This window comes from Sinocyclocheilus rhinocerous, unplaced genomic scaffold (genome assembly GCF_001515625.1).
Source record: "Sinocyclocheilus rhinocerous isolate Xijiao unplaced genomic scaffold, SAMN03320098_v1.1 scaffold1488, whole genome shotgun sequence".
Lineage (NCBI taxonomy): Eukaryota > Metazoa > Chordata > Actinopteri > Cypriniformes > Cyprinidae > Sinocyclocheilus > Sinocyclocheilus rhinocerous.
Genome location: NW_015633542.1, coordinates 1,949,512 through 1,965,383, shown reverse-complemented (window position 1 = coordinate 1,965,383; position 15,872 = coordinate 1,949,512). Strand labels below are relative to the sequence as shown.

The 15,872-nt window shown below is 37.5% G+C and overlaps 1 protein-coding gene across 1 annotated transcript in view; it reads right to left on the bottom strand.

Annotated features, from left to right (window-relative positions):
• The window catches only part of cacna2d2a (calcium channel, voltage-dependent, alpha 2/delta subunit 2a), a 210,312-nt gene that overhangs the window by 31,297 nt on the left and 163,143 nt on the right, over positions 1-15,872 (bottom strand). The window contains 5 exon segments of the mRNA XM_016557999.1: positions 5,453-5,531; positions 5,929-6,039; positions 9,648-9,809; positions 12,010-12,109; positions 13,420-13,470. Coding sequence (XP_016413485.1) covers positions 5,453-5,531; positions 5,929-6,039; positions 9,648-9,809; positions 12,010-12,109; positions 13,420-13,470 — 503 coding nt within the window.

The window sequence follows — 15,872 nt, the reverse complement described above, 5'->3', positions numbered from 1 at the left end:
CCTGCAGCGCACTTTCAGAGTTTCTCTGAAACCGTCCACCTTCCCCAGCTCCACCTGTATAGATCTGCTATGGGTTATTTTATATGGTATTTGTGAAGCAGCAGCATGTCTTAAATACTCACGGCACCGTATCGCTGTATGCATTGGAAGTAGCAAGTTCCAGTACTTGCTTGCAGCAGCAGCAATAATCTACAACTACAGCAATAACCAACAGCAGCAGCAATTCAGCAGCAGCGTAGCAGATCTGTTCCGCCAAGACCAAATACATTAACATTGTCATATCCATCACCATGCTAAAATCTTCCAAGAGTTGTCATGATTGAAATGTAATTTACTCAACAATTGATAGAAAACAGTTCCTTCTCATTTAAAAACACATTATTTCATCCAGTTGTACGCTATTTTGTTGTGATTATGAACATGTTTAGTTGTTAGTTTAGCAACACGCATTATATTTCAGCATGCAGACAGACTGACCAAGTGCTATGCATGTGTTAGCCAGAGACTGGGCCGTGCAGCGGTTTGATTTGTGTGCCTCGTTAAGTATTCAGAAGCTGATTATTGAGAGAGTGGACACACAGACAAGGTCAGTATGGCCTGCTCAACACACTATTAGACACAAGAGAGTCTGAACAGAGCACAACATTTGAGGTGCCGTCCTCAAAGTGTTTAGTGTCAACAAACTTCAGACTGCCACTTCAAACTTACAGCCATTTTCTCTCAACACACTCACATAGAAATCAATGCTTACATATTTTACATGTTAAAGTATTAGATTAGATATTAGATAGTGACTTTTTTGTGTATTTGTGAATTTGCCATGATGCATTAAAAATCAAACTACTGTATGTATGCCATAGCATAAAACACACTGAGATGTTCATAACTAACATTAAGACGTGAGAATAATTCATTGTAAACATGTTTAGTGTTTTTGTTACATACCGAAAAAACACAAAAACCGGTGTTACAATAAAACAGATTTATATAATCCTCATTAATCTGAATCTACATTTACACAAATTCATCAGAATCAATAAAACACCGGTCTCGAGTCCCACGGAGGAGCTCCGGAAGGATAAAAGGAGGAGTGACGACAGTGGTGGACGAGAGAGGACCAGGCCTGGACTTTATTTTGTGTTTTGGTTCTGTTTGTGTGCGACAGTCGTCCGCGAGGGGCTGGCCAGCCATTTTGTGTTTATTTTATTATTAAAGTTTTGTTTGAATGTTCGCCGGTTCCCGTTCCTTCTTCCCGCCTCCTTCTTCCCGATCTACAAATGTTGTTACATAGCCATTTTAGGTCGATAATACAGATAGACTGATTTTTTTTCGATGCAATAGTTTTGAATGCGCATATTTTCTAAACAGGTACCATGTGTTTTTCTAATTATCTGTGGGATGAAAACACAAACGTGGTTGAAATCATTTGCCTGAACATGAATTCAGTTCAGCCTTCACTCAGTGTGCTGTTATTGCTGTAAAGGTCATTAAACAATTTCAGTCAGATTCTGTCGCTCATTTGAGCCGAAAGTCAAAACTGAAAATATATTAATAAATATTCATTTTTCTTTGACAAATTTTTCCTTTAATAAATATTCATTGATGAATAAATACTGTGTAAAAATAACAAACATTCATTAAATATTTAATAAATAGTTATTTAAGAAATTAATATAATGTATTTATAATATAATATATTTTGCCTTTTTAAAAACATTTTCCCCTTTCTCTAACTTTTCAAACAAAATAAATTTTTCTGATCATTTTAATAGGTTTATACTCAAAAATGTCCCCAAAAACAGTGGGACGAATAAAAATGATTTTCTGTGGTAACTGCCATCATATCACAAATGTTGTATTAGAATAAGCTTAACCTGTGTTGAACCCGTAACGTCTCTTTACGAAGGCAGCGGCCCCTAAAACAACTGCAGATAAGGAAGACAAATCTAGTTCAGTTAATGAATCAGAAATAATTTTAAAGTCTTTAAAAGCGCATCAAAGTCAAGAGAATTAGAGTATAAAACCTAAAACTAAAAAAAAAAGTGTTCAGAATATGTCTGAGGGTCAAACCACTCAGCACGCAAGAAAGAATCTAATCAAATCAATGCGAGTCGCCGGGAATCAAAGAGACTGGGAATTGGCTCCGATTCAGCGGCGGCCATACGAGACTCTGTTTGTGTCAGCAGAGTGTGAACGAGCTCGCTGAGAGACAGCCGGTGGAGTGACAACACACGCTAAGCCGTGTCAAACAAACATGTCTCTCATTGTTGCCGCCAGTCTGATCCCTTGACTTGGTCATGATTACAAAACGCTGAATCCATTTGTCTCCGCCGCACGGGCGACATGTACAACAAAACAATAAGACGCAGACAATCCAATGCAATCCGCGTCTTAACAAGCTCGTCAAAGAGTGCTCCGTGCATGTTCAGAGGAGGAAACGTTGTGTATGCATGCTACCATTGCTTTTTGAACGAACCTAACAGCGGCTGCGAATGCTTTCAGTCAGATACGCTGTCGAACACATATTCTACAGCAAAGGGAGAGAAGCGGACGTGGATGTGGGCTTTGTGAGGGTGTCAGGGGCGTTCCTCTGCCGCTTTGTGATATCGGCGAGTGAAATGAAAGCCTGCGGTGAAGATGGAGTCCGCTGAGAAAAGCGTCTTGCTTGCTGTGCCAGACTCCGTCCCCTCACTGCCAGTCATTACAGCGGAGAACACGGCCGCACAGACGGCTAATCCTTAAGTGGAAGTGCTTTTGGCTGGAGACGCAGAGAAGTTGCAGACGTGGTTATCGCTGCGACGGCAGTTCCTCTTCAGCTAATTAATTAGAAGGAAGGGAGGGCGGCGGGGGTCTCTGAAGTGTTCTGCCACTGTTTGTTATTAACTAATCAGAGAGCTGGAGAGGGATGATTGTTAAGACAGAGTTGAGAGGGAGAGTGTTTGCGCTACAGGCCTGGAATTAACTTGTTAGGTCAGATAGGTCAATATTACTCGAGCGCTGTTGACCAGGATTACATGTAAGCTCTTAGTGATTTTACAAAATGGACAGTTTTGGCTTTAAAGGGATCGTTTACCCCAAAATGCTGTTCATTTCCTCACCTTCAGGTCATCCAAGAATTTCTTGAATACAACAGTAAAGAAGATTTTTAGCTGAAACTGGGGTCCTTGGTGATTCATAAAATGCAAGTCAGCGGCTGCCTGTCTTTGAGAATAAAAAAAGCATATCAAGGAACATAAAATGAATTCCCGTGGCTCCTGATGATATATCGAGGTCTCATGAAGCGAACTGATCGGTCTGTGCAAGAAACTGTACATTATTTATGACATTATTACCTGTAATCCAGAGCCTCAGCCGATGGGCCAATTCTTTTCCGTGAACTGGATCTTTCGAACAGTTCGTTTCAATGAACTGGTTCAATTCACTAGTTCATTCACGTAATCACACAATGACGTAATGTATACACAATTATATTGTTAAAGCACCCAATAATGATGTGAAACATGGATGTATCACATGCTTAAAGCATATAAAGTGAATAGACTTCACCAGCTCACCTTTTACATAAACAATGAGAAACCATAAAAACGTTCATTTGGCGCCTTCATTCAAGTGCTCGGTTCACGCATGCGCATATCAGCGTCAGTGAATAGACTTCACCAGCTCACCTTTTACATAAACAATGAGAAGCCATAAAAACGTTCATTTGGCGCCTTCATTCAAGTGCTCGGTTCACGCATGCGCATATCAGCGTTGGACTGCTTCCTCAGTTCAGTGACTGTTGGAGGAAATGGAGCGCTGAATGAGTTCAATCATCATAGGATCATATACAACAGTATTTTGACTCATTTCGAGTTGGAGTGACTGTCTGGCACATCCAAAAGTGAGTTTTGATTGAGTTTCTTTGTAGATCTGAGCTGCTTGAGGCGCAAACTGTTTCAGACAATTCAGTCCGACTTGGTGAACTGATTCAACTAGTTCACTAAAGCCTAGTTCACACTACACGACTTAAAACGTCGGCAGATCGCTGTGCTGTTCAGACTACAAGACTTCTTGGCTGTCTTGAGGTCGTTGTGGTGTTCACACTACGCGACACTGCGTAAATCACACGCGAGAAGTTGAACAGGAATGACGCGAAACAACAAGTGAAACAGGAGTTGTTTATTTCAAAATGGACGTCGGGACGAAATTAGTGCTGCAAGCTGTTTGCGTGATGAAAAAATTAGCTCCATTTCTTGTGTCCACACTTTCCTTAAAGCCGTGTTGCTGCTGCCGTTTTTCTTCCGCTGACCTCAACCCATGCCTTGCTCTCTCATTGGCTGTAGCTCGTCACGACACCTGACACGACGTAATGTCGAGTCGGCTGACCAGTCCAGATATTTAGCATGCTAGATATTTGTTTGGCGTCAGTGACGTGTCAGCGAGCCTCTTTGATGTGTCGTTGAGTAGTTCACACACAAAGATTGCCGAGCACTGATCACCCGCTGATGAGCTCGTTAACTTAAAATACTGTAGTGTGAACTAGGCATAAAACGAATCAGTTCAAAAGAAAAATTTGTTTGCGAACCGGACATCACTCCAGACGGTTTGCCTGAGGCTCTGGATAACAGGTAATAATGTTGTAATTAATGTTCAGCTTCTTGCACAGACCAATTGTTTCGCTTCAAAAGACCTCAATATATAATCAGGAGCCATGCATATTCATTTTGTGTGCCTTGATGTGCTTTTTTTTAATTCTCAAAAATGGTCAGCCACTTACTGGCATGAATCACCAAGGACCACGGTTTCAGCTAAAAATCTTCTTTACTGTTCTACTGAAGAAAAAAAGTAACCTACATCTTGGATGGCCTGAGGGTAAACAAAGTTTCATTTTCGGGTGAACTATTTCTTTAAAATCTGATTGGACGAGTCACATTCTGAGCTGTTGTGCAATAGCCACTACTAAATGTAACTGAAGAAAAGTGAAGTAAGTTTCTGAAGAAAATTTGAGTGATTTGACACACTATTGTCCTGTTTGACACTGTAAAGCTGCTTTGACACAATCAGTATTGTATAAAGCGCTATACAAATAAAGGTGACTTGACTTGACTTGATGTTTACCGCCACAATGTTACAGTGTTCTGGCTGGTCTCTAGGGTCTGCTATGTGTTTGCCAAGGTGTACTTTACATTATAAACATGTTGCTATGTGGTTTCTAGGGTGTTGCGATGCACTTGTTAGGCTGTTGGGCTGAGCATTTTTTTTTGTTTGTTTTTTTGCAAGTTGCTATGATGTTGCTATGTGCTTTCCGAGGTGTTTCTTAACATAAACTGTTTCTAGGGTACTTCTACTAGGTGTTCTAGTCATGATACATCAAATTGTGCCTAACAACAATCCTTAACCTAAAAAATACAGATGCAGTTGAACAGCTGAAAAGTTCAGATTTAACCAAATCTACACATGCTCACTCTCTTACCCTTGTTGGCGCAGGCGATCCACTGCAGAGGAGTGACGTCATAGTTGTGCTGCCCCACCGAGAATGTGAAAACTCTCACCTGCGGATGGAAGACGGTTTATTAGATCACATAATCTTTGTAGCAAAAGGATCTTAAAATACAGAGTTGTTCCTTAAAATCTTTGGACCCTCAACTGATTTCATTTAACAGCATATGTATTGTTTTATCACTTCAAATCTGTTTTTGTGAAAATATATTTGCAGTTTTATATTGGAATGACATCTGATTTATGATGCCACGGCTTCGTTGTTATCTCTTTGGTCTGAAATCTTGCTCCACACAGCTAAACATCTAAATATTTTGATTGACTGTGATTTTGTTGTGTCACACGCTTTTTTTTTTTTTTTTAAGGAAGGACAGAAAAGCTGCTTGTTACTGGAAGGTCATTACCACACAGATGGAAACACCAGTATTGAATCGGATCGCCTCGACTCACTGTTTTGTTTGGCCAGTTGTACTTCTCAAAGATGTCCTGAGCGCGATCCTCGCCGCCGTCTGTGAACATCATTATCATCTTATTGCAGTTTGCTCTCGGAGCGCTGGTCTCCTGTGAGAAACAGAAACAGGAATGCAAAAGATTCGTTTCGAGGGTGTCAAAAGTGCCAGGTCAGTTTGAAACTCACTGGACCTGCCTTTATGAACAGATGTTTTTGTTTGTGAAAACCCTTGTGCTTTTATTCTATCCTTGCAATGCATCATTTAATAATAATGGCCAAATAACACTGTAACGTTTCAGGAGTGACAACCACATTTAAACACAGGAGTGAATCCTCTAAATTATCGTTTTGTGTGTGCATTTAAAACAGTCACTCCCGAAACTGTGATGATTGACACATGGTAACCATAGTACCATTCTGGCGTCATATTACAGCAACCAAAGACTCGTTATGTTTGGCGATTTCAACTAAACCACCGTTGACAGAGCCATGGTTTTGTTTATGTTTGGCAGAGCCCGTTCTTGAAGGCTTGTCATGTCCATTTATTATAAGCAATGCTTATTATGTGTCTTTGGGCTTGGCTCATAAAGCGATCTTGTTTATTTTAAGTTGATAATGTTTTAGTGAGGGGATGCAAGATGGCGCCGTAGAGAGAACACGCGTTTTGCGAGCTGCGTGATTAGTCTCGGTTATTTATCTTAAAAAATCCTTTTCATCGAGACAACCGTGCCAAGGCAATACAATTTAAAATTCTACACAGAATGCATATTTCACCAAACCGTAGACATGCATTTAACAATACCCTTTCACCTTTATGCCTCAAGTGCAAAACACAAGTTGGCACTCTCACTCACTGTCTTTGGTCATGTAATCAGTTACAGATATACTGGGCCAAGATTGTATCTGAAATGAGTAATATTTTTGATAAGGAGTTGGTTATGGATCCTCTATTGTTGATCCTTGGTTTGCCGGATAAAGCTTTGATTTTATCAAATGAAAAAAGACTTTACAATCTTCTCACATTTGCAGCCAGGAAAAATATATTACTGAGATGGATAAGTGATAAGACTCTGACTATATCTGGATGGCACAAGATTTTAATGGAACTAATCCCATTGGAATATTTAACGTGTTTAGTTAATGGTCAGCCGGGTCAGTTTTATAATGTCTGGAAGCCTTATATCAATAATCTAGGGATTGATCTGTCAACTATCCTGTTGAAGAGTTTTCCTATTCATTTACCCCAAGTGAGTGCATAAGATTTTGAACTTGTATTGTACTACCAATATGTATTTAATGTGGTTATCCATTTAATTTGAGTATCTAATTTTTCTTTTCCTTTTTAGTGGCCTAGGATAAGTCTGCTCTTACTTATTTTGCCGACTCACCCATTTTTTTTTTCATTTTTTTTTAATGTATTTATTATTATTATTTATTTTTTATTATGATTATGGTTTATATTCATGTGTGTTTTGTTTAAGTTGGAAAATGTTCAATAAATATATAAAAAAAAAAAATAAAAAAAAAAATAATGTTTTAGTAATGTCGCTATATTTTGGCATGTGGCTAATTTCCAAGATAACACATTTAGGTTTTTGTTTATTATGGGTTTGTTCTTATTTGTTTATTTTTATTTATGTTTTTTAGCAAGAGCTGACAACACTAAATAGTCAAAACGTACTCTGTGATTTCTTGAACCACATATATAGAAAAAAAAATCTGATACGTGTTTAAATACATCATTAACCACTATTCAGTTCGGTAGTCTCCGAAAAACAATGCTATAGACAGTTATTCTACTTTAAAAAGTGTGTTCTGTGTCGGAATGTCTGTTTTTGTTTTGCTCTGTGTGGCTCCGCCCACTGTCAGATTACCCAATAGGATTTTGACACCCTAGGTTGCCAGTTAATGGAAAACACAGTGTATTGCAGTCATAGAAGCCAGCAAACGAACTAGATTAGAGATCGCAGATTCTACCCGACCTAAAAAGCCTTGGCATCCATCCAAAATATGACATTTTCACAGAATTCGTTTCAGGCCTGCTTGAATCAATCCACTACACAAATGACCTAGGCTATAACAGTGTCTCATTTGGCAGAGCACCGGCACATGTGTCCGAGCACTTATCCATGTGTGGGTGTGTGCGGGCACGTCTGTTCCTCTAATCATACGTCTGCTTTTGTGCCAGCTGCCGGCGACTGTCCTATCTCTGATGAGTTAGCCAAAAGTCCCCTCTCCCTATCCCGTCCAATCACAGCTGTCATTGACATTCGGTCTACACCACATCACTCTGACAAGATTCTAATAAAGATAAATAATACTGCTGCAATTACAAATTTACAGTGCTCTCTTCTCGGCCTATGAGGAGGCAGCGGGCAGAAAAATTAAAATGCCTTGGCGCTTGTGGATCTGAGAGCGAAAGTGAAAGAGAAAGTCAGAAAGAACGAGTCTCTTCAGTCGGAAGAGAATACAGATTCGTCTGTATCTCATCAATCACACCGTCACGATCTGTCAGCAGCAGTCAGCCAAAACAAAAAACACATCTCACATCATTGTACACTCCATCAACACGCTTCTGCATGGTCATATTTATTGTGATCTCAAACATTTCTCCTCAGATTCTTTTAGCAAGATCATTTTAAAGCTTACTGAATGTCAACTATCGCCTCATTTGTCTGTTTTTATTGCTCAGAAATATGAGAAAAGGCTGACACTTAAATTAAATGTAACTGAGAACTCTGTTAAATCTCTGAACCACTCTGAAAAGGCAACATCTGAGCAATACAATTTTCCGCTGAGTTGGTAAGAGGATGTTTTGGCATTAACAAATTTAACTAAGCCAAATCCAGCTAAATCTAGCAACAAAAAAAAAACTCTCTTTGGGAACATCCAGGGATCTTCTCAAAGGTAAAATGATTCATAGCTGAAGTAAATCATATTTTTTATATTCTAAAAATATATATCTATAGTTTTACTTAACATTTGAGTTAGTATGCATGCCTAAAGAGGATTTTCTCAACATTGAAAAAGCTGCGATTTCAAGATTGCGACTAAAATATTTTCTCCTATATTTCTCTAGTCTATTTATTTATTTGTGGAGTTTACAATTTCAAAATTTTCTGGACTTCATACCATTTCTAAGCACAATTAAACATTTTTTTGAAAGACATGAACAATTTTATTCAGCAAGGATGCATTAAGTTGATCAAAAGTGGCAGTAAAGATATTTATAATATTACACAAGATTTCTATTTCAAATGAATGTTGTTCTTTTGAACTTTTCATCAAAGAATCATGAATGAAATGTATCAAAATTCAGCTTTGCATCACATGAATAAATTACATTTTAAAATATATTCAAATAGAAGCCGGTTATTTTAAATTGTAATAATATTTTACAATATTGCTCTTTATGCTGTATTTTTGATCAAATAAATGCAGCCCTGGTGAGACTTCTCCCCAAACTTTAGATAGTTTAGTTAGTTTATTAAAACGGAACTTACTTGTCTGTCAGTGATCTAGCACATCAAATTAAAGATAATTAATTAAACATCACAAGAAAACAAAGAGAAAAAAAATAATGCATGGCCTCTTAGGACTTCTGTAGGTTAGGGTTAGTCTGTAGTCATTATAATTAACTTTATTTAAAAACTTGAATGCAAAATTCCAGTGCATCTTCATGTAGATAACTAGGTAAACATGAGTGTGTGTGTCTTACGTTTAACAGCTGGTCAAAGGCAAACTGAAAGCCCGTCTTATAGTCTGTCGTCCCCTTTGCTTGCATGTTCATCACAGCCTCTTTAAAGATCTTCTTGTTTTTTATGTTGGCTTGGACCAGCGTTGTGAAGCACGGCACCACAGCGTACGCTTTCTCATTGAACTGACAGAGAGACAGACAGAGAGACAGACAGCAGCTGCTTCAGCAAGTCCATTAAAAGCTTCATTATTCATCTCCATTAGATCTCACAGCATCATCATTTCTGCTGGTAACACTCGCTAATGGAGTCACTTACACCTGATTGATTTCTCTCGCAATTCATAATTTGCTTCCACTGCAGATGAATAAACTCAGATGAAACTTGAAATCTATTTAAAATCTATTTCACAACACTAATCATCTGGATGGTTTAATAGTGCTCAAATCGGAACATCTTTACATACGAGTCTGTTTTGACCATGCAAAACACACTGCTGTTAGGCTAAAGGGTCGTGAATGGTTGACAAGGTGTTGCTATGTGGTTGCTAGGGTGTTCTGGGTGGTTACTAGTTTTTTGTCCATTTTATCATCTGTCAAGTGAAAAAGAAATAGCACACTTCTTTACTGAAAGCATACACAAATAAATGCATTTTGTCTTGTCTTCCAGGAAAAAAATATATTAACATCCTTAAAATAAAATTCTTCTTTCCTGAGAAGCAAAATTGTATAAGATATGACATGAATATATATCCTCAATTAACTTTATTTTTCTAACCTCAGTGGAAAATAGTTTCATTTCATTCATTTTAAATTGATTTATTTATCATTTTATTTTATAATTTTCGTTTTAAACACAGATCCCACAATTCTTTTTTTAGATTTACACTTAAAACAAAACAAAAATAAAACAAAAAACAAAATCAATGTACGCTAGTACTACTGATTGTCTTTTTTTTTTTTTTTTCTGTCATGAAACTCTAGATGGCGCAGTCTGATAGGTCTTACTCAATCTGACATAATGACAATGTACGCTAGTACTACTGATTGTTTTTTTTTTTTTTTTTTTGACACAATTAATATCTTTGGAAGCTTGTTTCCACCACAGGATAAAAAAAGGTAATTGCAACTTTTTAACTCATAATTCTGAGTTTATATCCCACAATTCTGACTTTTTTCCTCAGAAATGCAAGAAAAAGTTTGAACTGTGAGATAAAAAGTTGCAATTACCGTTTTTATTTTTTTTATCTCATGGCGGAAACAAGATTCCATAAATACCTGTCGCATCAGTACAGCTTTACTTACTGAATGCACAGAACTCAGCATAAAGCATTTATGTGTGTGTGTGTGTGTGTGTGTGTGAGAAAGCACAGCTGTGAAAATCTGAGATACATCCGGCTGTCTTGATTACAAGGTTCCACACCGCAGGTGTGGAGGAAAGAAAATGCCAATGCAAACAAAAATGAAAAGAGAAATGGCATCCTAAAACTGCCTATAGGAAAGAAAAATCCCTTTGAGATGTCTTTTACTCTTCCTTGATAGAGACAGGATTAAAGGAAGAGCAAATTGAGACTTCATGAGAAAATTTACCAATGCCTGATTCATGTTCATGAACGAATCATTCTTTTGAGTCGGACTGATTCGGTTCTTGAGTTCAAATCACTGACTCAGTGATTCCGCAGCTCATTGTAAGGAAGATTATCAGCAAAAAAATGACTTATATTTCAGTCTGTTTATCACACAAAACTATTATGGGCTACTTTTACAGTCCATTTTTTTTAAGCTATTGCTATAGCATCTGCATGGAAAAGAGTGACCAGCAGAGTTTGAATCTCTCTTTTTATGTTCCACAGAGAAACAAGGATGCATAACACAAACCGAATTGTAATTTTTGGCTGAAATGCCCCTTTAAAAAAGCCAAAAGGGTCCATTTTGATTTGATGATACTCTAGGCGTCTGGAGGTAAACAGCAATAAACACACATAGTGACTCTAATGTGGTCTAAGACTGCTTTTCTTCAGCGGGCTGTAGAATGAGCTGTGTTCCGGCTCAGATTATGATGCTAATTTTATGCTTTCAGAGCCAGGATTAGGAAAAAAAAAAAACTACATATACGTGTATGTACAACAACACACACATATAACATATCCCTCACTTCAAAAATCAATATATATATATATATATATATATATATATGTAATACTAATAATACAAATATTTTATTAGTATTACTTTATATAATTGTTAAATATGAATAAATATTTCTATATATAATTATTTATAATAATAAGATAAAACAGTAATGATCATAAAATTATAATGTATATACAATATATATGAAATGTGGACTATGCCATTATTTGTTGATACTATTCATAAAACCTACCCGAGCCACATTTATGTAGTCGTCATCAGAAAGTGTGTCCAGCATCTCGATGACAGAGGTTTTCATCAGCTTCAGGGTCAGTCCGCTGACACTACCGCTCCTACAAACACACAGAAATCACACATCAAATACATCACACACACAGAACGCAAACGTTACTACATTACAACATTTATCTAACAAACCAGTCATGTCTCAAAACAGCACTGCACAGAAACACAAGCCCAAAACTGCGGTTGTCAAGCAGAAGCTGTTGCTAAGTGTCTCCCCCGTTCCGTCCATCAAAAGTAAATCGTAGACGGCACATTAAAAAGCGCCATCTTCACAAACAGAATGGAGACAGTCGATTTTCAAAAACAAAGTACATTTGAATTCTATGCTGCAAATTGGATTTATTAATAGCCTACAGCAGCTATTGAAAAAGCAATCACAGAGCACGAGTTCATGTGTAATTTGGCTTCCAGAGTTAGAAGGTTTAATAAATAAAGCCGAGCACACTGGGAAAAAAACCCCCCTGGTGACAGCACTATTGTCTCATGCTTCCAGTTGTCACAATGAGATTAGTCTAAGATTGTCAGAAACGGTCAGCGCGGTGGTGCTCTTGATTGGCATGAGATTGCTTTGGCAAAGCAACAGCTGCAATTGGTGTATTTTTTAATTAGATATCGGTATCTATTTAAGGTTATGGACGATTGCCAACGAGTGACAATTAACCTCCATTAAGCAGTTTTTCTTGAGAGGTTTACTTAAGAATATTAAAGCTTTTTTTTGTTTGACGATTATGCACATAATGGATGTATGATTGAGGCAATCACTTATTTGTTAAACTATGCAGCAGTGTTACTAATGACTCTAAATGCACAACACTTAAGGTTTGATAACTAAAACATTTCAAAGGAAGGAGGATTCACTAAACATGGCATTTAACAACAAAACGATTATTTTGATAATGCATTTCATTATTGCTAAAATTACAATTCTATGAACTCAAAAAAATGCAATGCATACCTTTCAATAACTGCATCTGTAAACACATCTGTTTATGTATGATGCAAAAGTGTTTTTTAGATTATGCATTTTAAAGGTCAGATAAGATCAGAGTCGCAGGACGCTTTAAATTCTCCACCAGCAGCTCAGATATCGGCAACAGTAATGCCATTTTTCATTGCATATAACCTCTAAGTCATATTTGGGGGAACACGGTAGCATTTTGATGTTGAGGCATGAGGTTAATAAGATGGAATAATGTTCTTCTCAGCTGACAGGTGGCAGTAGAGCACCACACTGGTGTTATAGCATCATAAACAACACATTTATCAACACAGATGACAGTGTGTGTTAATGCAGTGCATATGAGACACACAGAGAGACAGATGGAGAGTGTGTATGTGTGGTCAAGAGGATACTTACACGTCTACGATGATGACCATATCCTTTGGAGAAGAAGCTCCCTGAATGTACCTAGTAAAAGTACAAAACAAGACTAGTCAGTGCTGATATTAATTTATTTAAATTGCTAAAATAAAACAATAAGCTATAAAGGCTGTGAGTTACGGTGATTTTATCATGATTAAAGGCACAATATGAAGTCTTACCGATGGTTTCACCAGACTCAAGTGGTTAGTTGCTTTTATAAGACAGCATTAATAAAGTAATATAGTTCATAAGCCAACCCGAAGGTGGTTTACAGCTAAACAACACAGCAACTTAGCCTATGAAGTTTACTGTAGCACATATGATACATGAAAAACCTGTCGTACACAATCTAATACATGCCTTCTGTCGTCTGATTGATAGTTTACACTATTTAACAAGTGAGACGTCTTTATACCTTTTTTTTTTTATTTTTTATTTTTTACAAATGTCCACCTTCAGCTCGTGGTTCACGTGTCTTTTTGCTGTGAAATCTTTACTGATTTTATAAAGTAAATGTAAGAATAACTTTTCTATTGTTAGTAATATTTCAAGATGAACACTTACTAGACTGAAGAAACTTAGTTTACTTATTTATGCTTTTGAGGAATGTTTATTTGTTCATCTTTCATTCATTACTGTATTGCATTGTATTATGTGTTTTGAATCTACAGAGCTTTGAATATATATATATATATATAAATATATAGTGAAAACTGATATTTAAATGCATTTAATGTAAGTAGCTGCTATACTGTTATAAAGATCTCATTGATTTACATTAGAATCAGAATTTCATCTTACTTTCTGGACATATAAATATCAGCATCTCTACCAAATTTCATATTTTAACTTTTTGTGCATGTTTTTTTCCTTGAAAGTTTGAGCTCCATATTCTCCAATATCAAACTGTATGATATATAAACGCCTGATGTATCAAATTTGACACTCAACAAAAACATATATGCAAACTTTTTATTGTAGATTTTCTTTTATATTGTGCCTACATATTCAAAAACTTCTGTTTAATAGAAATGGTTCACAAAAACTAAACATAAGTCCTATTTTCAAGCTCACAATCAAGCTCCTTTGACTTGTCTTGTGTTTGCACTAAGCTAACCGCGAAGTCCGAGAAGCACAGCGTCAGGTGAAACGTCAGCCCGGACGGGCGTTTATTCTCCGGCTGACTCATCGGCCCGCTGACAAACACATTATGCAGTCCGCCCGTCTCTCTGCGTCTTTGTGCAAGCGCTAGCAGATCGTGCGGCGAGGAGAAACGCTTTGTCTCAAGCCATTTTTAGCATGGTGCTCAATCTGAGCACAGAAAGACAATGAGCGATGCATGGCACTTTTGTGTCACAGACGACAAAATAAATAAATAAACAGCCTAACGCCGCATCTGTCCACCGCTGATAGAGGCTGACATATAGAAAACACTAGTGAAGCCATTTTCACTTTTCCCCGTGCAATTAAAAATGCATTACACCTGATAATCAGAGCAAGAGATTGATGGACGTCATAAAGCTGTTGTCTTATAAAGACCTGGAAAACCGCTTCGGCATTTGCGTGGTGAGGTGATTGGCTGTAGTGCAGACAGGTAGTTAGCGCTTTGTGCTCGCAGGAGCAGACCGATCGTCGAGGGTCTCTTCTATCGCAGTAATCAGGCTGAAGAGGCGACGTGAGAAGTGGTGCCAGGTGCCCGTGGCTCGTTGAGGAAGGGTTTTGAAGCATGGCTAAGCCCTGGAAAAACGGAAAAGCCCTGGCGAGCCACAACACAACACACAACTCTAACTAGCGCACTCCACTGCAAACCTGTACGCTGAACTCTGACCCTCATTTTGGAGGCCAATCCGGTCTTAATGCCACTGGAGAGTGCTAGATGTGGAAGGACTATTACAGTTGGCTGAAAGGACAAACACAGCAGAGCTGAAAGACTGTAGCTAACAATAACAATGCTCAGACATGAGTACAAAGCTTTTGGCAGTAGAAGTGGGTGAAATTAAATGAGTTCTTGATAATTGAAGATGCTACCTGAAAGGTCAGACCTTCTCCATGAGCGCTGGCTATAAAAATAGTTTTTTGAAGCACAGTGGTACTTTATCAGTTTAATTACACAAGTCTTTCATTTGAATGAGTATAATGTGAGTGAGAACTTGAGAAAAAGAGACAACTTTTATGCATCTGATACACCAGTATGTATGTGAAAACCTCACAGAGGAAGTATGTGAACCCCTATTACATGTTTATGTTAAAAAAATAAAAATTCAGTCATCATTTACTCGCCCTCATGTCGTTTCAAACCCATATGACTTCTTTCTTCTAGAAGAACATGTGGAGAAGATATTTTGAAAAATGTTTTTTTTTGTCCATACAATGAATGTTATTTGGACCCCAGTACTGAAATATTTAAAGTTTTTGGGTCAACTATACCTTTACATTTGGGGACGATA